At 36.4% G+C, this 25981-nt stretch overlaps 1 protein-coding gene across 1 annotated transcript in view; it reads left to right on the top strand.

The window, feature by feature from the left end:
• The first annotated feature begins 618 nt into the window (after positions 1–618).
• LOC119780398 (ras-related protein ORAB-1-like) overlaps positions 619–25981 on the top strand; it is a 29414-nt gene continuing 4051 nt past the window's right edge. The window contains exons 1-5 of the mRNA XM_038280436.1: positions 619–990; positions 3179–3251; positions 3430–3525; positions 8600–8695; positions 9013–9144. Coding sequence (XP_038136364.1) covers positions 977–990; positions 3179–3251; positions 3430–3525; positions 8600–8695; positions 9013–9144 — 411 coding nt within the window. The 5' untranslated portion in view covers positions 619–976. The remainder of the gene's footprint in view (positions 991–3178; positions 3252–3429; positions 3526–8599; positions 8696–9012; positions 9145–25981) is intronic.

Raw genomic sequence — 25981 nt, forward strand, 5'->3', positions numbered from 1 at the left:
AGAAGAGTCGCGGAGCTTTAGGTTGAAGTCCATAACCGGTGTAGGTACCAGATTGACTCGGGCTGCCAGATTGACTCGGGGGCCTGCGCCTTTTGAGATGCGTCAGAGCGTCCGCCATCTTAAATGTGGCAAATCTGCAGTTTCTCAGTCACTTAAACAGTATCAGAGGGACTTTAATCTCTGAATATACTTTGTATTCGTAGTATTTTTGGTTTTGTAATATTACAAGTTTATTTTTTGTATCCCTTTAGCTTCATTCTCCTGAATTTATTCTCGTTACAAATGCAGACCGCGGGCTCAATGTAGTTTGTTTGAGTGGCATTGCAATAATGTCACGTCATCGGGAGGCGCAAGGCCCATGGCGAATTCGGTGACGTCATCAGAAGGCGCAGGGACCATGGAGAATGTCTTCGTAAAATTGTCCGTTTACAAACAGCAATCCCGCTTTCGAATAAAACCTACACCCCGCTATAATTACTTTAGTAAGCTGTCCAGACCAATCAAAATGTTTTGCGCAATTGTGCAAACGTTAAAACAATTATGTATTGTGACGTCATCAAAAGGCGCAGGCCCCCGAGTCAATCTGGCAGCCCGAGTCAATCTGGTACCTACACCGGAAATAGTGTGAGACGTGTAGTTTGACTCTGCTTTGCCACGTCTCACTAAATGATGTAATCTGTCCGCTCGGGCCGCTGCACTCACAGCTCCTCTATCAGTCGCCGGTGTCTCAGCTCGGTTCCGAAGCCTCCGGCACGTAGCCTCGGCCCCGCTTTAACCGAACCACGCATTCAGCGGTGTCCTCTTCGCCCGCAAGGCCCAGCTGCTGACTGGTTAGGACCGTTTCCTGGTTGCAACTGCGGCCATTTTGGATTTTCACAGAGACCGCGGGCAGTCGGGTCGAGCCTTCAGGAGCAGAACAAGCTGGTCGTCTTCCCCGTTTTTCCCTGGTTGACAGTCCGCGGACGGAGACGCCACGATGAACCCTGAGTAGTAAGTGTACCAGCAGGGCTTAGCCCCGCGCTAACAGGTTAGCCAGGCCTGCTTAACGGACACCATCAGACCCACCTGAGCCCGGTTTCTCTGTGTGGTACCGGTCAGGGAGGAAGGGCCGCAGCGGGGAGCTTCTGTCCGCCCCAAACCCAGATCAGCTGAACAGTTAGGCTCTGGTTCGGCCCAAGAGAGCCTGGCAGAACCAGGACCGGGTATCTCAGAACCCCAGTTGGAGATTTTGGTTCAGTTTGTGGATTAGGACCAGTGACCAGGTTAGGGTATAGAAGGAAACCAAGCAGCACGATCAAGTTCTGTTCAGGGGATTTATTTTCTGTCCTTTGAATGTTTATAATAATAATAAACCTGGACAGAACCGGAAGAGAACCCTGAGGTTTTGTTTTGGCCCGGAAGAACCACATCTGCTGTGAAAACGTGAAGGTTCTCGTCGTGTTCAGTACTTGGGTCAATCTGGACCAGGTCATATTTCTGTGTTCAGGTTCTGCTGACCCGGTTCTAGCATCAGAACAGTTCTGAATCGGATCGGGTCCTGGGATCTCCTCTGTTATCTTGGAGCGGTCCTTTGCTTCCGGGCCGGCTCGGTCCTCAGCAGCCCAGTCATGTGTGGGTCACATGCTGCAGGACCAGCCCTGGATTTCTCCACAGCTCGGTTGGGTAATCAGACCAGCTTCCTGTCTGAGCTTCCTCTCAGGATGATGATGATGGAAGATTCTGTCCAGGAATAGTTTAAAGTTGTAGGGTAGTCATATTTAAATGTCAAATAATTCTGGCTTAAACTTGTATATAAATGTACTCCCTATCAGAACTTAGTGTCCCAAAATGTAGAAAATTTGTATTTTGAAAATAAATCCTGTCTTAAATCCTGTAGGGGTTTTTTCTTCTGTTATCTTATGCAGGCCAGTTAGTTATACGTCAGCCTGAACACCTAAATTCTGCCAATCATATATCAACAGTCAATCAAATGTTTTCAGTCACTGCATCTTGATTCATATGTTGCAGATAGTATAAGCTACCGTTGAAATAAAAATCTTTTATTTTCCCACTGAGTTCCGTCCCAGAGTTCATGGCAGCAGAACAGCTGATATTTCTCTCCAGGATGGAGTCATAATATACGCAACGGTTGAAATCAGAATCATTTCCTTTCCCATTGAGTTCCGTCCCAGTGTTCACTGGGATTTTTTGTTAATTGTTGTTGATTGCAGATGTGTCTAGTAGTTCTCATTGACTTTGCTTGTAAATCGGGGAGAATGGCGCTAGGCTTACCGCACCGTGACGTCACTGCTGGAAGATGGCAGGACTGAGGTGTTACTGTATTTGGGGGGAAAAAAAGGCTTCTCCCAGTAATATAATTATTACCTTAATTTTTTTTACTGATTACTGCTAAATTCATTAAAAGTAACGCTAAATTAACCACGTACGTATTAGTTTTGGGTACAGATAATGATCTATATGCTACTTGACACTGACCCAGCTGTGAAGGGTTCTGTTTAAACCCAGACGTTGTTTGGTTCAGGTTCTATAGCATGGTGTTCTGAGCCTCAGCTGAAGGGGAACCAGGTAGAAAGCGGTTCCCATGTTTAATGGAGAGTTGTGTTTGTATTTGTCCTGTTAAAGCAGCTGTCCCAAGAGGCCAACAGACATTTACGCCGACTGCTGAACGCCGCCATCTTGCTCAGGTCAGCCAGGGAACGAGATGATCTCTGAAGGGCAGGTGCTGGTTCCGTTCTGTGTCTTTCAGTCAGTGTCCGACCCATAGGACCGGGCCGGTCGTGTTTTGATGGACATCAGGGAAGATGAGCAGCTGCTTTGGGTTCATTGGTTTTGTAGGTTGGAGATCATGGTACCCCTGCAGCAGCAGAACTGACGGGACCAATAGAGAGAAACCGACAACTCGTAGGCTTACTAAAGCCCCAGTCTTTGGCTGGAGCTGATGAGGAAGTTTAGGATGCTGATCAGTAGAACCACGTCAGAGCCAGGCTTTGGGTTCAGCTTCAGAACCAACCGTTTCAGACTTGGAGGAAGGTTCAGAGACCAGCCTGATGTGACCCGTGTCCACTGAGCAGGACTGTGGTTCTGGTTCTAAGTTTCACCGGATTGGCTTTAGCCTTGTTTAGTCCTGGTCTGCAGAAGTAGTGTGGCGTGCTCTTCTAACCTTCTCCTCTCTCAACAGTGACTATTTATTTAAGCTCCTCCTCATCGGTGACTCTGGTGTAGGAAAGTCTTGCCTTCTCCTGCGGTTTGCGGTGAGTTTCCATCCTGTCTTCCTCCAGAGCGTGTTTCAGAGAGCGCTACTGCTACCAGGCTATGTGAATCTGCTTATCTATAACTTCTCTCTCTATCCATCTCCATCTGTCTCCATCCATCTATCTCTCTATCTATATCTCTATCTCTCCATCTCTATCTATCTCTCTCTTTCTGCAGGATGACACGTACACAGAAAGCTACATCAGCACGATCGGTGTGGACTTTAAGATCCGGACCATAGAACTGGACGGGAAGACCATCAAGCTCCAGATTGTAAGTGTCTGATTTTAATTTGAAGGATGAATAGAACACTGTCCTGTCCAACTTCTCCTTCATTTTTCACTTTCCAAATCTGTCAGGTGTATTTCTTGTAGGAGCGCAATTTGTGCATTCTCCCTCTTCAGAAAGTGATAATCTTCTGTCTTTTTACAACATGGCCGATCCGCCTTGGCATTCAAGGAAATAATTTTGAGGTCGCTCATGGTTAAATGATAATGCACCAGCCAGATGAAGGTGTTTAGCAACAAAGAAGATGCATATATGTTTTTTGTGATATAGTAGTGGTGAAGAAATAGTATGAAAGGAGAAGTCCTGTCAGCAAGGAATAATCAATGGATCATTATTTATACCTAAAGTGAACACGTTTGCGGTGATTTACTGAATTTATCGTTAATCAGTAAAAATTATAAACAATCATTTTCAGTACGATCACAGAGTCTGGGAGCGGCCATTTTTGCTCAAACATAGTAACACCTGACGTTCCCTTTAAAGTTGTAGGAAACTCTGATTTAAATATCAAACCATTCTGGCTTAAACATGCATATAGATAGTACTCTTTTTCAGGACATACTTTCACAAACATTAGAAAATTTCTTTTAAAAACAAATCCTGTCTTAAAATCTGTGTTTGTTTTTGTTTTTTTCGCTATCTTATGCAGGCCAGTTAGTTATACGTCATCTTGTACATCTAAATTCAGCCAATCATATATCAACGGTCATCTGTCAATCAAATTTTTTAGGTCATAGCGTCTTGATTCAAATGTTGCGGCTAATATTCAATTCAGTTTATTTCTATAGCGCAAATTCACAACACATGTGATCTCAAGGCACTTTACAGTTCACCAGATCATCCAGTCAGATTGATTCAAAGTTTTCTATCTAAGGAAAACCAGTTGATTGCATCGCTTCTTTGGCTTGGATGCAATCCCTTACACTAAGCATGCTTCCAGTGGAGAGGAAAACACCCCCAGCAGCTCAGTGTGAGCGGCCATCTGCTGAGGCCGACTGGGGTTCAAGGAAACAGAAGCAGAGACACAAAAGGCAACAGTAAAAGGCGGCCCCGTACAGGAAACACAGCCAGGCAGACGAGCTCCGAGCCAGATCCCATGTCAGTGGGTGAAGAGAGCACATCCAGTTAGTCACAGTCAGAGAAACAGGACTACACTGAAAAACAGGCCCATCTCAAACATCTATATACAAAGGTGTTAATGGCAGCAGAACAGCTGATATTTCTCTCCAGAATGGAGTCATAATATACGCAACGGTTGAAATCAGAATAATTTCCTTTCCCATTGAGTTCCGTCCCAGTGTTCACGGGGATGGACGTCTGTGTCTTCAGCAGGCGTAGAGCTAACAGAACTGGCAGCGTTGCGAGGCAAGGGCTCAAACATGTACGGCTGGAAGCCTTCTACACCAAACCAAGCTTCTGCCGCCCTGGCATCCTCTTCCGCAACAGCTTTCCTCCTCTAAATAAAAAAATGTATGACTAAGGAGACTCATCCACGACCTCCGACACTAAACTCTCCTCCTCTTGCATGTTTCCTCTGTCCATAGCGTTCCTTGACAGTGGCGTTTCTAAGTCACCACTTTAGTGCTACTTGGTCCCAATGGAAATTCCCATTTGGGAACCTGCTAGCACTAAGTTGCTAACTGGTTAATCGACATGCTTCAGAGAAACCGGCCACAATCAAACTTGCTTGCTAACCTTTCACCACAACAATCCCGCCCCCTTGATAAACTACCAATCACATCCACTTCATTCACCCTTCAGGAGAATTCCCGAAATTCAACAGTTGGAACAGCCGCTTTCCTATGAATTTAAGGTATTCCCACACCGGTTGCTTACAGCTTTTTAACCTTTAACCCAGTCTGATTTTATTTTTTCTTCCGTGTTACACTGACTGCGGCTCCGACTAGGCAGGATGGGCAGATATTTTTCTGTTATGTCTCTTGGCTATACACATATTAAAAATTAAATTAAAAAGTTAATGAGATCTACGTCTTAAGAAAAGAAAAGAAAAACATATAAATAAACGCTGTGGGAGGGTTTCTATGCTGACTGAGGCAGAGAGGTGATTCTCAGAGAGATCTGGGAAGTTTATCCAAGTTTTTTTTCATAAAGAGGTGAGAGATACGCTGCATTTACCTGCTCTGTCTGACCCTCCTTATTTTGGTTTCTGTGAGGCTCGGAGGATCATGACTTCATCCATTTCTGTCCTCCTGAACTTCTGTAATGGGGAAAGTTTTATATTTTTTAATGTTTCATTCATTTTTTTTTTTATTGCTGCAGCAGTCCGTCCTGCTTACTATATACTGATGTGTGACTCCAAACGGACTCTTTCACCATGAGATTAACAGATAACTCTCTTCCTGTCAGACCCATGAAATTGCTGCTGAATAGGGGGTTTTCAGTGACGTCACTGGCCAGCTTCCGGTCCGCCATCTTGGGTGGCATATTATCGTATATCATATATATCATGTCGCGAATGGATAAGTACGCCAGCACGCTAGAGCCACCAGATCATGGAACATATCTGAGGAAATGTTCCGTGATCGACCATATGGACCCCTATGCCCTCCACGGTGCCTTGTTAAGCACTAATCCAGATGTTTGGCCAAATGTAGAGCACGGCGACATAGTTCATTACCTGTTGTTCAGTGAAAACCCTCTGCACACTCTTGAGGAAATGAGAGCGTACAAGGGTCTAGAGGCTCACAACTAGTTCACATCTGGTTGGGTACGAGATGTCGAAGTGATGTACATGAAGGAAATCGCCATCATACGTGGACGGGTGAGTTTTAATAAGATGGTAAAAATGTAAACAATCCGACGCAGGGCTCGCTATGCTAGGTGGCTAACGGCCGGCGGTGCGCGAACAGTTCCAAAGCTACAAGTCCTTGGAGTCTCATGTGCAGTTTACGAATGGATGGGTTCAGGAGCTGCAGCTCATAAAGCCAGCAAACAGTGCTAACCGTTAGTGCTAACAACCACTCAGGCATGTAATGTACTTTTAACTAGCTGCTATGTGTTTCAAAGGTTTGGTTAGTAATGTTAACTGCCAAACGTCCCTAAACCCTCCGGGTTTCTCACATATTTGAGCCTTTTCCCGCTGGTTGAAATCAAATTAAGGTGAAATTAATCAAATTAAAACACGGCTGAGAGAGGGAGTCCAGTACGTGGTAGTCATAGGCAGTAGCCTGAGTAGCGGCGGCGGAGACGGTCAACATTGCGGCCACGGAAAGTAATACGTCATGACGCCCAAGCCCTATTATTAATATATTCTTACATGTTTTAAATGCTTGACAGTTAATTACCTGTGACAAAGTGAGCACTGCAGACTCTGGCGTATTCCAGCTTAACACCGTCCAAATCGGACCTGGATATCCGTGTCAGCCATAGGTGACGGCGTTGTTCAGATAGCTGTTTTGTTTTTTCACATTGATTCACGATTACGGCTGGTATGCGATAGAAAGAGCGTTGATCTCCACCTCCACGGGCTGTGCAACCAACAATTACACACGTTTTCACCATTTTTCACTGTGAATACTGCCTAAGGCTGCCACCCAATATGGCGGACGCGCTGAGTAGTCACGTGAGCGTGACTTCACCTGAAAACCCCCTATTGCTGCACAGTCTGACTAAATTAGACCTTGGCTCCCTCAGTGGGAGCTACACTGCCCCCTGCAGGAAATTATCCCCATTGACTTTCAATGAGCGCTAAACGCCACGACCTCCTCCAACATTATTTTCTGTTGGGTTGGACGCATAATGGATTCGGTGTGTTCTGACCTTTAAAGGGAGCCTAAAGCTTTAGTCGCTTTGGTGAAGCTGTATATGTGGTTCTGGCTTGATTACCCACTCTGACCTGTGGTAGCCACGTTGGACACAGGCGTAACTTTCTGAAGGACTGGTGTGGACAGTCCCCACCAATAATCTCCGCTTTTTCCCCCATTTCCGCTCATTTCCTTTAGTCAAAGGTAACAGATTTGGGTGCAGTTATCTGTGTTCAGAGCGTTTTGAGTCAGTGTTTTTTCCTCTCTCGTGCTGCTCCTGTGTCCAGCCTCTCGATGTAACATCATCGGATCTGTCGCTTTGAGACATCTGATTTGCCGTCGCATTTGTAGAAAGTAGCTACGTGGTTGAAGGAGAGACACACAGCAGCACTCAGTGAATATTAACCAGCAGATAGGAGGTTCAAAAAATTAGAGATGCTGCCGAAAAATCAGTTTGTGTGACATATGGAGCTTTTTCAGCTAAAAATGGCAACAGAATGTAAGTTTAAACAAGTTAGTATTATAATGCAAGAACGCATAGTTTGTTCTTCTTTACTAGTTAAAAAAATCCGGGCGTCTCAGAGGACCATGACTCCCACTTACAGGTTAACATGTTTTCTTATTGAACAGATGGAATGAGGCTGCAGAGCTTCTACACATCTTGAAATTTCGTTTCTGGCATCATTATATAAGTAAAGATTTTGTGACGCCTATAATGTTCTCACGTCAAATTATCTGAAAACGTACTTTTATCGAACAACGGCAACAGAAACGAGAACTTATAACTTAATACTCTGTGAGCGCTTACCTGGAAGCTGCTGCTGCTGCAGCAGTGCATGCTGGGTAAAGAGGGAGGTACAAGAACAACATCCAGGGACTTTGTCCGTTCTCAGCCTGGACCAGTACTAGGGCTGAGGCTGATGACGTCTCACGAGTACATGAGAACGCACAAGTACTCATATTAAGAAACGACCATTGACTAAATTCAAGATGGCTGTCAAAAACGTCACTGTTTGGATGGAGCAAGAATTACCATAAATCTATAGAAGAATAAACTGAAATGAATCTGGTGCCAAAAGATGTAATTTGTGGTGGTGCACCCTAGGGGGCGCCATGGATCCTCAGATTAACATGTGATGGAGCAGAACAGATGTTGGGCCTGATGGAGAAGAAAGTCTGAGTAGAGAACAGAGGGATAAACATGTTCTGGTGGATCTGGTTAACAGATCTTAGGGAGGTTTAACACACAAAAAAACCCCCCGTCTCTGATGTTCTCCATGTCCTGCTCTCCACAGTGGGACACAGCGGGCCAGGAGAGGTTCCGGACGATCACATCCAGCTACTACAGAGGAGCACATGGCATCATTGTGGTCTACGACGTCACAGACCAGGTTAGTCCAGAGCTCCTCATCGTCCGGTATGAAGCTCCCGTTAAAGTCCAGCAGATGCCAACCGAGGATGTGATGACTGGACAGTTGTCCGCAAAAGTCCATGGTAGCATCTGTTTCTGATGGCTTCATCGGGATGGCGCATCATCAAGAACAATCTATTCCCCTTCCTCTCATATCATTAATATGCAGTTTGCTTCGTCTCCCCAGCCATGTTTTTGAAGAACTTAACTGACTCAGACTGTAGCCTTATGGGAGCACACTGGTCTGCATGTTTGGCCCGGAACCACCTGCTAACAGCTCTGTGTTCTGTCTCTCAGGAGTCCTTCAACAACGTCAAACAGTGGCTGCAGGAGATCGACCGCTACGCCAGCGAGAACGTCAACAAGCTGCTGGTGGGGAACAAGTGTGACTTGACCACCAAGAAGGTGGTGGACTACACCACAGCTAAGGTAGAGCCCCAGTCTGCTGTGGGGCTTTCTCAAATCATACATTTAGCAGCACAGAAGCTCCCTGTTCCATTTGGAGAATTGGGAACGAAGACAAGCTAAGCTAACCCCCTGATTCCACATCCTCTGTCAGCGCTCGGCCACGCACGTCCTCCATACGACGTATATGAGCATGTTAATCACGAGAGCTGATCCACATCCACCCATTCTCCTCCGCATGTCACCGTCCACGTACGTCTTCTCCGTCCTTCACCGTCAAAATACGGAGCAAAGTAAATATTTTCTCCGCTCTGGCCAGGTCAAGATCTGCACCAAACAGGAAAAAAGCGCGAAGATCCGGTTTGTCAAATTAAAATATAGTAACGACAAATCGGTATCTACATATAAGAGCAAAATTCCTATATATTCCCAAAAACTAAGAACGTTTAATCAAATTATTGGATGCAAACTGTTGGTTCTTCAACATACCAGGAAGACGATTTCTTGGAGGCTTAAAAGTTTAATCAAATCCAGTCTTCCAAGAGCACCTCTCACAACTTCAAAACAAACTTCTTATTGCAGGCTTGGATGAAGAGATGCTGAGTTTGGAGGTAGAGAACAAACATAGTTCATGAAAACCATGGATGATCCTAGATATCCCCGTTACAAAAATCCACAACAAAAAGAAAATACTTGGACAGAAGCTGTGCATACGCTGGTGGGGATTTTTTTTATTTATTATGTCATATTAAATTAAGTGTTCATTTCACTTTTTTCACTCCTATGAATTGAATAATACTGCACAGACTCTCCTCGAGCTCCAAGGAAGTCTGAGCGCAGCCAGACCTGAGGAATAGCGGAGGCTGTAGGCTTTGCTTTGCGTAGGGAAGATGGCATTAAAGGCTGCACATTCGCACTTACCACCTTCAATCTCAGCATGGATGGTAAAATCCCCCACTATGATGATCCTGTCAGTCTTCAACACCAAATCAGAAAGGGAACTCTGAAAACTCAGAAAAAATTCAGAGTAAGGACCTGTAGGATGATAAGAACTAACAAAAAGAAGAGGTTTTCTGGCTTTGCAATTTGGATGAGGGAAACTAATGCTACGTTCAGACTGCAAGCAGCAGGAGGAGCAAAAACGTGCATGCTGCCTAATTTTTAAAGCGTTGCCTCAGCAGCAGTATATTTACATGTATATCATAACTTTGCTCCAGGAAGGATAGTTATGCATCTAGTGGCACAAAGGTACTCCGCAAACATGAATCAGACCCTGGTCATCGTGCTGCTGTTCGTGCGGCCGCGCACACTACACGTTTGCCGGGAGCTACGGTAACAGCTGATGTACCAGCATCAATAACTGACTGGGTATTGGAGTTAAAAATAAGGGTTTGTGCTTTCCTTTCCTTGTTCACACTAGATATAGATGCGCTTCTGGCTATGTTTGGCATAGGGTTTTTAAAAGTCAAATTTAGTCTTCAATCATTCATGCAATCTCTGATACCATGCCCCCACACCCCTCTGGCCTGGCTTGAAAATACACACACGTGCATATATATATACACTACCATTCAAAAGTTTGAGGTCACATTGAAATGTTCTTATTTTTGAAGGCAAGGCTTCTCAATGAAGATAACTTTAAACTAGTCTTAACTTTAAAGAAATACACTCTATACATTGCTAATGTGGTAAATGTCTATTCTAGCTGCAAATGTCTGGTTTTAGGTGCAATATCTACATAGATGTATAGAGGCCCATTTCCAGCAGCTATCACTCCAGTGTTCTAATGGTACAATGTGTTTGCTCAGAAGGCTAATTGATGATTAGAAAACCCTTGTGCAATCATGTTCACACATCTGAAACAGTTTAGCTCGTTACAGAAGCTACAAAACTGACCTTCATTTGAGCAGATTGAGTTTCTGGAGCATCACATTTATGGGGTCAATTAAACGCTCAAAATGGACAGAAAAAGAGAACTTTCATCCGAAACTCGACAGTCTATTCTTGTTCTTAGAAATGAAGGCTATTCCATGCGAGAAATTGCTAAGAAATTGAAGATTTCCTACAACGGTGTGTACTACTCCCTTCAGAGGACAGCACAAACAGGCTCCAACCAGAGTAGAAAAAGAAGTGGGAGGCCACGTTGCACAACTGAGTAAGAAGATAAGTACATTAGAGTTTATAGTTTGAGAACCAGACGCCTCACAGGTCCCCAACTGGCATCTTCATTAAATAGTACCCGCAAAACACCAGTGTCAACATCAATCTCAGGATTCTGGGCTTCAGGGCAGAGTGGCAAAGAAAAAGCAATATCTGAGACTGGCCAATAAAAGAAAAAGATCAAGATGGGCAAAAGAACACAGACATTGGACAGAGGAAGACTGGAAAAAAGCGTTGTGGATGGATTAATCCAAGTTTGTGGGAGCTGCTTCAGGAAGCGTGGGGTGCAATTTCTCCAGATTACCTCACCAAATTAACAGGTAGAATGCCAAAGGTCTGCAATACTGTAATTGCTGCAAATGGAGGATTCTTTGATGTAAAGTTTGATGTAAAAAAATCCTATTTCAAACACAAATCATTATTTCTAACCTTGTCAATGTCTTGACTCTATTTTTCCAAATTTCTTTTTTACAACTTTAAGTTTTTTGGGGGCCCCCAAAAACTTTGGAACGGTATTGTGTGGGTGGGTTGTTGTAATATAAAAGGTATAAAAGTATAAAAATTTTAATGAAATTATATTTTTGGGTTTTATTTGTGTTTTATATATAGTATATATATGTAAAAATTTATTTTATATAAAATGTATTTATATTTTATATAATGTAAAATTTTGTTAGAATAAATTTATTTTAAAGGGTAAATATATAGGGTTAAAAATATGTATATATATGTATATATATGTATATATATTTGTATTTTATATGGATTTATATATGTTTTAATTTTTAAAATTAAATATGTATATATAAAATGTAAATGTTTATATATATGTAAATTTTTATGAAAATGTATATATATTATGTATATTAAAAGGTATAGGGTAAATATATAGTATATATATATGTATATGTATTTTTTATATGTATATATAAAAGTATAGGGTATATAAATATGTTATATATTTTGTATATGTATATATATATGTTTTTAAAAAATTTTGTATTTTTAAATATATATGTATATATATATAAAAAATTGTATATTATATGTATTTATATATTTTATATGAAAATTATATATGTTTATATATATATATATATTATGTTAGGTATTATATATTGTAAAATTATATATTTATATATATTTTGTATAATATATAAAATTTTTAATTTTATAAAATTTATATTATATATTATAATATATAATATAAAAATAATATTGTATAATTTTGTATATATTAATATGTATAATGTATATATGTATATATATGTTTATATATGTATATAAAAGTATATTTGAATAATATTTTATTGTATATAGGTATATATATATGTATATGAATATATGTATTATTTTTAGTATATTTGTTTTATATATGTAAATGAAATATATTTTATTTATATAAATGTATATTTTTAAATATTATATATATGAAAATTATATATGTATATTTTTATATATGTGTATAAAAGTGTATTTTATGTATTATTTTGTATATATATGGGGTATATTTTAGTATATAAAATGTCTATATGTGTATATATATGGGGATATATGTGTATTTTATGTTTATATATGTTTATAATGTGTATAAAAATTTATAAAAAATGTATATATGTGTATATAATGTTTTATATAGGTGTAAAATAGGTGTGAAAGGGGTGTGTTATTTGTAGTGTTTTATATTTGTGGGAAAATATATGTAAAATTTGTAATATTGAAATAAAAGTTTATATTATTGTGTAAAAGGATATATGAAATATATTTTAAATGTATATATTTTAAAATGTTATAATGTGTTTAATGTTATATTATGTATAATGTATATATAAAATATATGTGTATATATGTGATATATGTGTATATATAATGTGAAAATAATTGTGTAATTTACAGGTGCTGGTCATAAAATTAAAATATCATGAAAAAGTAGATTGTTTTTTCAGAAATTTCCCTTTTAAAAAAAGTGAAACTTGTATTTTATATTCATACTTTTACATAAAAATTTTCATTTTATTTAAATTGTTTATTTTGTTTTTTTTTGATGATTACAAAATGACAACAAAATGAAAACCCAAAAAATTCATCATATCAGAAAATTAAAAATTTTTGTAAAAAGGGTTTAAAAATTTGAGGGCCCCTTTGGGGGCCACACTCTAATCGGGTAAATTAAACTAAACCCCCTTTCCCAAAAGCCTTTAAATGGTTTTTTTAGTTCCTATTTTCTATAGGCTACAAAAATCGGGGGAAACTGCTGACTTAAACGGGTTGTCCAAAAGACGCCCATGGGGGTTCAACCCTTGCAAAAAGGGGGGGAAAGACAAAAAAGGGGTCATCGTTAAAAGGCTGGCTTTCACAGAGCCAGTGTCCAAGCAATTAATAAGGGGCAAAGGGGAAAGGGAAAAAGAATGGGTCGAAAAAAGTGTACCAACAAGAGAGATAACCGCACCCTGGAGAGGATTTTTGAAACAAAACCCCAATTCAAAAATGGGGGGGAGTTTTTCACAAAGAGTGGGATTTGAAAGCTGGAGGGGAGTGCTTAAAAAACCACCACACACAGACGTTTAAAAGGGACAGGGGTTTCTGCTGTCGCTTTCCCTTGTGCCCAAGCCACTCTTGAACCACAGCAGCTTTAAAGAACGTTTTCCCGGGCTAAAGAAAACGGGGTTTGGGGGCTGGTGAGGGGGCCAAATTCATGTTCTCCTGATGAAGTAAATTTTGCTTTTCCCTTGGAAATCAAGGTCCCAGAGTCGGGAGGAAAAGAAAGGGGCCCCACTTCATCCACGTTGCTTAAAGTCCAGTGTAACTTTTCCACAGCCCAGTGAGGTTTTGGGGGGTTGCCATGTCATCTGCTGGGGGTTGGGTTTAAATTGTGTTTTCTGAGGTTTCCGGGGTTTTTAACGCGGGCCACATACCAGGAATTTTTAAAGAGCATTTCTTTGCTTCCTGCAGTTTGCCAAAAATTTTTTGGAGAGCAGTTTTTCTTTTTCCCAAACAGGATTGGCCCCTTTGCACCAGGGGAAAAAGTCCCAGTCCCTTTTTTTGGGAAGGACCATGGTATCCCTGTTTTAAAAGGGCCCACAAACTCCCCTTTGCCCTTTAAAAACCCCAATAGAAAATTTATGGGTATTTGTGAAAAGAAATCCCAAAACCCCAACCCCAAAAATTCAGAAGAGTAAAACCCATTTATTAGACCCAACCGGGCTATCTTAAACCTGAGCATCCCACAGATGATCGACTCCTGCCACGCCGCATTGGGCTGCAGAAATACACCCAAAAGGAGGCCCAACAAAATACTGAGTGTTTTAAACAGGGTTTTCCCTTTTCATGTTCATACTTTTCATTTGGGCCCAAAACTTTTCCATAAATCCTTTTTTTTTTTGGGTTTTAAATTAATATTCTAATTTTCTGATATGATAAATTTGGTTTTTTCTTTTGGGTTGTAAAGGGAAAACATCAAAATTAAAAAAAAATAAAACATTTTAAAAAAATTGATTTTGGGAAATGTAATGTTTTAATATAAAAAACAATTTTTCACTTTTTAAAGGGAAATTTTTACTGAAAAATTTTACTTTTTCATGATATTCAAATTTTTATGACCAGCACCTGAATATGTGTTTATATATTTTTATATTGTGTATATATATTATATTTTATATATATTTTAAATATATAATTTTGTGTTGTATATATATGGGGTTATATATGTATAAAATATATAAAAATAAAATTATATATTTGTAAAATAAAAAAATATATATGGGGGTAAAAATATATATATATATTTATGTATATATGTGTTTTTAAATATATATGATGTTTTATATATATATATGAAATATGGTTTTATATATATATATTAAATTTAAAATTTCATTTATTTATATCTTTTCTTTTAAAATACCCCAAAATTCACAAACTTTTTCATCTAAAGGGCACTTTACTTTTCAACCATAAAACAGTCAAATTGATAAAAAAGTTTTCTATCTAAGGGAAAACCCATTTGGGTTCCCATCGACTCATTGACTCAAATACAATCCCCCCCACAAAGGCATGCTTGTAGCAAACAGTGGAGAGGAAAAACCCCCTTTTTAAACCCAGGAAGAAACCTCCACAAAACCCAGGCTCAGTGTGGGGGGGCCATCTGCCGGGGGCCCGACGGGGTTCAAGGAGACAGAAGCAAGATAAAAAAAAAGGGACGGGTAAAAGGCGGCCCCGCCAAAACACACAGCCAGGCAGACGGCCCCAAAGGCACCCCCATTAAAGGGGAATGAAAGAGACATCCACTCAGCCCACGGTCAGAAAAAGGACCACACTGGAAAACCGGCCGATCTCCAACATCTATAAAAAAAGGGTTTTTTGTAGAAGCAGCAAGCGATGTTTTTTTTCCAGGATACGTCAAGCCAAACGGGAACAGACGGGGGCAAAGCTACTTGGGGAAAAAGCAAGAGAGCAGAAGGTTAGAGTTTGGAACTAACAGATTCTCCCAAAATTTAGGGGGAAAAAGGAGAAAAAAGAAGCAAAAGATAAAGGGGGGTTTTCCCCTATTTTTCCCCCAAAAAGGTCAAAAGGGCCTATAGCAGCTTAACTTAAAAGATAGCTCAGGAAAACCCCGGGAGCCACCCAACTATAAGTTTTTACCCCAAAAAAAAAAAATTTTTTAAGCCTACCCCTTAAAAGTAACAGGGTGTCTCCCTTCAGGGGACTAAAACTTTTTTTTTTGGTTCCACAGGAGAGGAGCCTGTAACTAAAAGTCTCCCTCCCATTTATTTTTAGAAATTTGGGAACCATAGTAAACTGGCAGATTTTGAGACCCGGAAGTGTTTCTGTTGGGAAACCCTTTAAGGAAAAAAATCAGATCTTGAAAACAGATGGAGTTTGGGCCAATTTAAGGCTTTATATGTGGGGGGGGGAGGATTTTAAATTTTTATTCGGATTAAAGGAACCCAAATGAAGAAAAGCCGGGGTGGGGAGAGATAGATCTCTCTTTTTAATTTTATTGAACTCGGGCTCCCGGGCATTTTGGATCAGCTGAAGGTTTTTAAAACTACATTTTTGTGGACTTCCTGATGGTAAAAAATTACAATATTTCCACCTTAAAAGTAACAAATTTCCCATGGACTAGTTTTCTAGCATCCCCCTTGGCCCGGGAGTTTTTCTAATTTTTGAAATTTTCCCTCAGATGAAAAAAGGGAAAATTTCTGGGAAACCTTTTTGATGTGGGATAAAAATGACAGGTCCTGATCGAAAATAACCCCAAGAGTTTTTACTTTTTTATCTAAAACTAAAGTTTAATCCCCCCAAATGAAGTGATTTGGCAAATTCAGTTTTTTTTTCAAGACCTGGCCCCAAAGACTATAACTTTTTTAAAATATAATATATATATATATTTAAAAGTATTTTATAAAATATGTATTTTATATAAATGTAAAAATTTATATATGTAAATATATATATATGTATATATTTTATATTTTATATATATATGTTTTTAAATAAAATTTTGTTTTATAAAATTTTTGGTAAAATATATATTTTTTAAAAAAATTATTTATGTATAATATATATGTATTATTTTAATATGTATATAATATGTAAAATTTTTTTTATTTTTTTAGTTTTATATATTTTTTGTATGTTATAATATATTATAAATTTAGGGTATGTTATTTTAAAATGTTTTTATATATGTATAAATTTATTGAAATATATTTGTATATAAATGTATGAATATTTTTGTATGATTTATATGAAATGTATATATATGTATGTATATATAGGGATGTATATATGTATGTATATATAGTTTATGTTATTTTGAAAGGGTATGTATATATGTATGTAAAAATTTTTTATGTATAAATATAAAGGGTATATATATTTACATTTATTGGCCAAAAGTTTTTGCCCCACCTGCCTTGACTCACATATGAAGCTTAATTTGACATCCCCTTCCTAATCCAAGGGTTCAATATGACTTTCGGTCCCCCCTTTTGGGCAGCTAGAAAGTTTCCCAACTTTTTCTGGGAAGGTGCCAAAATTTTTTAGGAGGGTGTTTAGGGGAATTTTTTTTGCCCAAATTTAAAGAACCCGCTTTTTGTGGGGGGGTTCCCCACACTGATTTTTGGCGAAAACCTGGCTCCCCAGTCTCCGCTCTAATTCTTTCCCAAAGGTTTTTCTTGGGTTGAGGTCAGGACTCTTGCGGGCCCAGTCAATTTCATCCACACCAGACCCCTGTCATCCATGTCTTTAGGGACCTTGCTTTGTGCAGGGTGCCCAGTCATGTTGGAAGGGGAAAGGGGGCCCAAAACCCCCAAAAACTGTTCCCAAAAAAATTTGGGGGACAGGGAATTGCCCCCAAAAAAGTTTTGGGTTATGTGAAGCTTTCCCAGGGGTTCCTTTCACGGGAACTAAGGGGAAAGGGCCCAGCCCTAAAAAACCAACCCCCCACACCATAACCCCCCCCCTCCACCAAATTTTTAACACTTGGCAAAGGCGTCAAAAAAAGTACCTTTTCTCCGGCAACCCCCCAAAACCCAGACCCGTCCATCGGATTGCCAGAGGGAGAAGCGCGATTCGTCACCCCCAAGAGAAGCGCCCACTGCTCTAGGTCCATTGGGGGCGTGTTTTTAAAACCACCGAAATCCCGCCCCGCTTTGCATTGCACTTGGGGGATGTATGGTTGGATGCAGCTGCTCGACCATGGAAAACCCCTTCCATGAAGTCTCTGGCCCCTGTTCTTGAGCTAATCTGGGAAAGGGGGCAGAAGTTTGGAGGGGCTGTTTGTGATTGGGAATCTGGGAGAAAAATTTTGGGGACCCCTTCGCATATGGGGGTTTAGGGTCCGCTGACCCCCGCCCGTCAGTTTTTTTTGGCCTACCACTTCGTGGGGGAGTTGCTGTCGTTCCCAAACACTTTCCCTTTTCTTAAATAAAAGCTGACAGTTTGACGTGGAATATTTAGGGGGCGGGAAATTTCAAAGACTGGATTTTTTGGGACCAAAAGGGGGCATCCTAAACACAGTTTTCCAAAGCTGGAAAATTTACTGAGCTCCGAGACGACCCAATTTTTTCACAAATGTTTTTAAAAAAAAGTCCCGCATGCCTAGGAAGTGCTTGAATTTATACACCTGTGGGCCCTGGAAGTGATTGGAAAACCTGTTTTCCCAAAATTTGGAAAGGGTGAGCAAAAACTTTTGGCAATATAGTGTTTTAATTTAAAATTTTTTATTTAAAATTTTTAAAAATTTTATTATATATTTTATATATATATATATATTTTTAAAACTAATAAATATATATATATTATATTTTATATATATATATATATAAATTTATAAATATATAAAGTATATATATTTAAATTGTTATAAATAATTTTAAATATATATAAATGGGATAAATATAAGTATAAATAAATGTATATAAATTAAAAAAATGTAATAAATTAAAATGTATATAAATAAATTTATGTATATTTATTGTATAAGTATATATATTTTAATATATTTTTTATTTTAAAAAATGAAAATATATATTATGGTTATATATATTATATTTATATGTAATTATATGAAAATATTATGTATAATAAATATATATGTATATATATAAAAATTTATATATAATGTATATAAAAATAAAATAAAATTATTATATAAAAATTTTAAAATATATATTTAAAAAATGTATATAATATGAAAAATGTATATATATATGTATATAAATTAAAATATTTGTATAAAAAAAATAATTTTTTAATTTTAAGTATTTATATATAAATTTTTATTATATATATATTATATATAAATATAGGGTATATTTATATGTTTTTGTAAAAAAAATATAAAGTAAATATATATATTTTTATATATAAGAATTTTATATATATTTATGTATAAAAATATTAAAGTTTTTAAAAAGGGATATATGTATATATATATTTTAATAAGAATATTTTATTTAGGGTTTTATTTTTTATAATAAATTTTTATTTGTTAAATATAATTGTTTATATTATTATAAAATAAAAAAAATTTTAAAAAGTAAATATATTTTAAAAATAAATTTTTATAAATATAATGTTTTTAAATATATTTTAAATTTTAAAATTTTTTTAAATATGTATTATATAATTTGATATTTTAAAATTTTTTAAAATATTTAAAAATATTTTATAAAAATATAATATGTTATAAATAATATAATATTTTATATAAATATATGATATATTTTATAATAAATTATATGATAAATTATATATTTTATATTATATATGTATATTTTATATATGTATAATATATATTGTAAATATATATATGTTATATATAATTTTTATATGTATATTATATATGTTAAAATTTTAAAAATGTATAAAATATATATATTTATTTATATAAAATGTAAAAAAAAATATATATATGTATTATAAAATTTTGTATATATAAAATAAAATAGAATTATATTGTGTTTTATATATAATGTGGTAATAATATATGTTAAAGGGAAAAAATGTGTATGCGAAATTTTTAAATGTAAATTAAAATATTTTATATTTTAAGTTAAATATATATGTATTATAAAAATTTTGTAAATATATATATATGTATATATATTTTATTAGTTATTTATATGTATAAATATTTTGTTTAAAATATATGTTATAATAGTAATAAATAAAATATATATATGTATAAATATATATTTATGTATATATATAAATTTTGTATATATAAAATTTATGTATATATAATGTAAATGGATATTTTATATTTTATGTATATATATAGTATGTATATATTTTATGTATTTTATATATATGTTTTATATTATATGTATAAAATATATGAAAGTTTTATATATATGTATGTAAAAAATAAAGTATATATATATATTAAAGTATATATTAAAAGTTATTTAAATATATGTATATATATATGTATATATATATGTATATATATAAAAATGTATATATATATGGAATTTTATATTGTATATATAAATATTTTGTAAAAAAATATGTTTTATAAAATATGAATTTTAAATGTTAAAAATGTATATATATATATGTATATTATATTTTATTAAAATTTTTAAAGTAATGTATATAAATAAGTATATTTTATGTATATTAAATGTATATATATATGTATATTTTATATGGAAATATATGTATTATTTTTAATTATAAAATGTATTTTAAAAAATGAAAAAACTGTGTATAAATAATATTTATTAAAAATTGGTTATATATATTTAAGGGAAAATAAGTAATATAAAGTGTAAAAAATATATGTATGTTTAAAAAAATGTTAAATATAAATGTAATGAATAAAAAATTTTTGTAAAAAAAATTTGTAAGATATATAAATGTGTATAAAATAAAGTAAAAAATATGTTAAAATATTGTTTACAGGTGCTGGGCTTTTAAAAATTTTAATATCTTGGGAAAAATAGATTGATTTCAGAAAAATTTCCCTTTAAAAAAATGAAACTTTATATTAAATTCATACATTAATACAAACTCAATTTTCAGATGTTTAAATTTTTTTAAAATTTTTATGATTAAAAAATGACAAAAAAAATAAAAATCCCCAAAAAAAAAAAAAAAAATTTAAAAAAAAAAAAAAAAAACAAATTTTTCCAAGAAAATTAGGAAAAATTTTGGAAAAGGTTTAAAAAATTTATGGCCCCCGGTGCCACCAAATCTAATCAGCTAATTTTAAAAATTTAACCCCTGCAAAAACCTTTAAAATTTGGGCCCTTTTATCTATTCTATAGGGTACCCCAATCATGGGGAAAAGCTGACTTTACAGTTGTCCAAAAGACACCTCGGGCACCTTGGGGGGCCCAAAAAGGAGGGGAAGACCCAAAAGGGGCATCGCTAAAGAGGGTGGCTGTTCACAGAGCTTTATTTTCCAAACACATTAAAAAGAGAGGCGAAGGGAAGGAAAAGAAGTGGCGAAAAAAGTTACAAGCAAAAAGAGAAAAACCGCACCCCGGAGAGGATTGTGAAACAAAAACCCCCTTTAAAAATGTTGGGGGGGATTCACAAAGAGGTGGGCTGCAGTGGGGGTGGGGGTTTTTTTTCTTCAAAACCACCACACCAGCGTATGAAAGACATGGGGTTTTTTCTTTTCGCATTCCTTTGTCAACCACTCTTGAACCACAGACAGCTTTAGAAGCGTCTTGCCTGGGCTAAAGAGAAAAAAGGGCTGGACTGCTGGTGAGTGGTCCAAAGTCATGTTCCCCAGAGAAAGTAAATTTTTCAAATTTTCCTTTGGAAAACAAAGGCCCAGAGTTTGGGGGAAAAGAAGAGAGGCACTTCATCCAGGTTTCTTTTTGGGAAAAAAATCCCGGTAAAGTTTCCACAGTCAGTGATGGTTTGGGGGGCCATGTCATCTTCTGGTGTTGGTTTCCCTTGTTTTTCTGAGGGCCAGGGTCCCAAAGCAGCCACATACCAGAAGTTTAAGAGCACTTTTATGCTTTCCCGCAGCTTTACCAAAATTTTTTTTGGAAAATGCAGATTTCATTTTTCCCAAAAGGAAATTGGGACCTGCACACAGGGGCCCAAAACTACCAGTACCTGGTTGAAGGACCATGGGAAAAAACCCTGTTCTTAATTTGGCCCGCAAACTCTTTCCCGACCTTAAAACCCCCTAGAAAAAAACTATGGGGGGGAAATTTTGAAGAAGAAAATGCCCAAAACACCCGACCCAAACCCAATTTAAAGAGCTAAAAGCCCCCTTTTTAGAAAACAACCGGGGGTATCAAAAAACCCTGAGCAGTCCAAAAGGGGCTGATCGACTCCATGCCCACCGGGATTGCTGCAGTAATACAGGCCAAAAGGGGGCCCCCAAATTAAAAACTGAGTGCTGTACAGCTTTATACTTTTTTATGTTCATACTTTCAGTTGGCCAACATTTCTAAAAATCCTTTGTTTTTATTGGTTTTTCAGTAAAATTCCCCAATTTTCTGAAAAAGATGAATTTGAGAATTTTTATTTGTTGTCCCTTTGTAATCATCAAAATTAAACAAAATAAAAAATCTGAAATATATGAGTTTGTATGTAAAAGTAAAGAATATAATTACAAGTTTCACTTTTTTTAAAAGGTTTCTTTAAATCAATCTACTTTTTTTATGATATTCTAATTTTATGGGGCCACACCTGTATATGTATTATTGTGCTGTCAATCGATAAAATTTTTTTAAACGCGATTAATCGCATCAATTTCCTGAATTTTTAAATCGCGATTAATCGCATTTTAAAACGCAATTTTTTTCCTGAAATTTAAAAACATTTAAATTCTTTTCGGGTGCATACAAAAAAATACATACAGGGTAGGTTTTTGCCAATGTTCTTTTTTTAAAATTTAAAAGGCACCCGATACGATTTAGCCCTAGAAACAATGGCAAGAAGATGGGGGGGCCTGTACAAAAAAAAACAAATATTTTAGGCAAAAAAAAAGGGCCCCGAAAAAAAAGGGTGAGGGAAAAGGGCAGTCCTTTACAGTTTAATTTCAGTCTTTTGAACAAAAAAACAAGAAAATTTTTCCCTACTGCTAAAAAAATTTTTTGAGAGTTAACTTAGTGTTAATTAACCAAGGGAATTAAAGAACAATTTTCAATCAATACATCAAAAAACAATAGAACCGGGCATCACTAGTTTAAGGTAGTTTTATGCTCCTGAAAAGTTAAATTTTCAGCCTCTTAACAAAAAGGAACACACCCACAAACCCCCTCACCCACACACAGACACACCCACCCCCCACACACACACACGCTAAAACCGACCTGTTTTCGTTTCACAGACGGCAAGTGGGCTTTCGGATTTCCCTTTTACCTCATAATCCCTTTTTTTTAAACGAAATTTCCCGGTTGCTACTACACTCAACTTGTTTGTTGGTGGTGGGGCTTAAAAAAAAGGGACTACGTCACCCCCTTTTATGAGCGTCTTTTTTCCCTTGGGAGCTCCGCTCTTAAAAAAAGCCTATGAGAAATGCATAGACTGGGGGGAAAAAAAGGGCCCCCCCTTCCCGCAGGCTTTCAGGGGAATTTTTTTCTTTGGAAAAAATTTTAACCCTAAAACCACATAGCGTTTAATTCCCCGTTAAAAAAAAATTAAAAACGCCGTTAAAATGGCCTCGCGTTAACGCGTTAATAAAGCGGGTAATTTTTACAGCATAGTATAAATGGGATGTATATTTTGTATGTATAATGTATGTTAAAAAAAATAAAAATGTAAAAAATGATTTATATATATAAAAAATAAATACATATATATATAATGTATATTATTTAAATTAATTTTATTTTATGTTTTATATGAAAGTATATATGTATGTATATATATATTAAAATATATATGTATATATATAAGTTAAAATATAATGTTATATATTATTGTAAAATAAATATGTAAAATATATATGTATAAAATTGGGATTATAAATTTTTAAAAATTTGTATGTTAAAAAAATAAATGGGATTATATATGTATGTTATATATATAAAGTATATATGTATGTATAAAATATGTAATATAATATGTATTATAAAGTATTATAAAAATGTATATATTTAATTTATATGGGATATATAAATATATGTATAAAAAAATTAAAAGTAAAATATGGGAAAAAGGGAGTATAAAGTATGTATAATGTATGTAAACACTATTTGCCAAAAGTATTTGCTCACCCATCCAAATTATTGGAATCAGGTTTCCCAAACACTTCCCGGGCCCCAGGTGTAAAAAATTCCCAAACACCCAGGCATGCAGGCTGTTTTTTCAAAATTTTGAAAAAAGGGTCGCTCCAGGAGCTCATTGAATTTTCCCCGGGAAAATTTGGGGTAGGGGTGCCCCTGTGCAACAAATCCCGTCGTGGGAAAATTTTCCCCGCTCCTAAATTTCCAAGTCCCAAATGTCAGTGTAATTATAAAAAATGGAAGTGTTTTGGGGGGGACGCAACTCAGCCCCGAAGTGGTAGGCCACCCTAAAAAAGACGGAGCGGGGGCAGCGGATTTCTGACCCCCAAAAGTCGAAGAGGTCGCCAACTTTCTGCAAGTCAATCACTACAAGCCCCAAAATTCATGTGGCCTTCAGTTTTGCTCAAGAACAGTGCGCAGAGAGCTTCTTTGGGAAAGGGTTTTCATGGGCGAGCAAACGCATCCAAAACCAACATCACCAAGTGCAATGAAAAACGTCGGATTTTGTTGGGGGGTGTAAAGCAAAGCCGCCCCTGGACTTAAAAGCAGTTTGGGGGACCCCGGTTTTTCCCGGGGTGACAAACGCGCTTTCCATTGGCAATCTGATGGACGGGTCTGGGTTTGGGGGTTTGCCAGGAGGGGAAAGGTAATTGTCTGACTGCATTGTGCCCAATTTTAAAGTTTGGTGGAGGGGGGTTTTTGGGGGTGGGGGTTTTTTTTCAGGAGCTGGGCTTGGGGCCCCCTTAAATTTCCCGTTTAAAGGAACTCCTGAAAAGCTTCAGCCCTCCCCAAAACATTTTGGACAATTCCATGCTCCCAAAAATTTGTGGGAACGTTTGGGGGGTGGCCCCTTCCCTTCCAACATGAAATGTGACCCGTGCACAAACAAGGCCATAAAGACATGGATTGGGCAGAGTCTGGTGTGGATGAAATTGGGCTGGGCCCGCACAAGTCCCCGGGCCTAACCCGATAGAACACCTTTGGGATGAATTGAGCGGAGAAAAGAGAGCCAGGCCTTCTCGTCCAAAATCAGTGTGCCCACCTCACAAAAGCCTTTGGGGGAAGAAATGGTCAAAAAAAAAAATTTCCCCTAAAAAAACACTCCTAAACCCTTTTGGAAAAGCCCTTTCCCCGAAGAGGGTTGGAAAACTGTTCTAGCTGCAAAAGGGGGGGGCGACGTCATATTGAACCCTTTTGGAATTTTTGGAAAGGGATTTTCCTTAAGCTCATTTTGTGAGTCAAGGCAGGTGAGCAAAAACTTTTGGGGAAATTTTAGTTTTATATATATGTTATAAATGAAAATATGGTTTTTATAAAATATTTTATTAAAATATGATTATGTATGTAAAAAAAATATGTAATATATGTATATAGTATGTATATTAATGTATATTATGTATATATGTATGGTTTTATATATATGTATACTATAGTATTTATGTAGTATTATATTGTATATAATGTATATAGTATGAAATATTTTTGTAAATATATTTTTATGTATGTATATATTTAAAATTTTTATATATATATGTATATATATTTATATTTATTTTATTTATATGTATATTTTATTTAAAAGTATATATTTTATGTATATATGTATATATATGTATGTAAAATAAAAATAATATGAAAATTTTGTAAAATGTAATTGTATATGTATTATGTTATTTTATATAAAGTTTTATGTATATATGTATATGTATATATGTATATATGTATATATATACACTCACCGGCCACTTTATTAGGTACCCCATGCTAGTAACGGGTTGGACCCCCTTTTGCCTTCAGAACTGCCTCAATTCGTCGTGGCATAGATTCAACAAGGTGCTGGAAGCATTCCTCAGGGAGTTTGGTCCATATTGACATGATGGCATCACACAGTTGCCACAGATTTGTCGGCTGCACATCCATGATGTTCCACCACATCCCAAAGATGCTCTATTGGATTGAGATCTGGTGACTGTGGAGGCCATTTGAGTACAGTG

This window comes from Cyprinodon tularosa, unplaced genomic scaffold, assembly GCF_016077235.1.
Source record: "Cyprinodon tularosa strain WSP-4 unplaced genomic scaffold, ASM1607723v1 ctg1027, whole genome shotgun sequence".
NCBI lineage: Eukaryota > Metazoa > Chordata > Actinopteri > Cyprinodontiformes > Cyprinodontidae > Cyprinodon > Cyprinodon tularosa.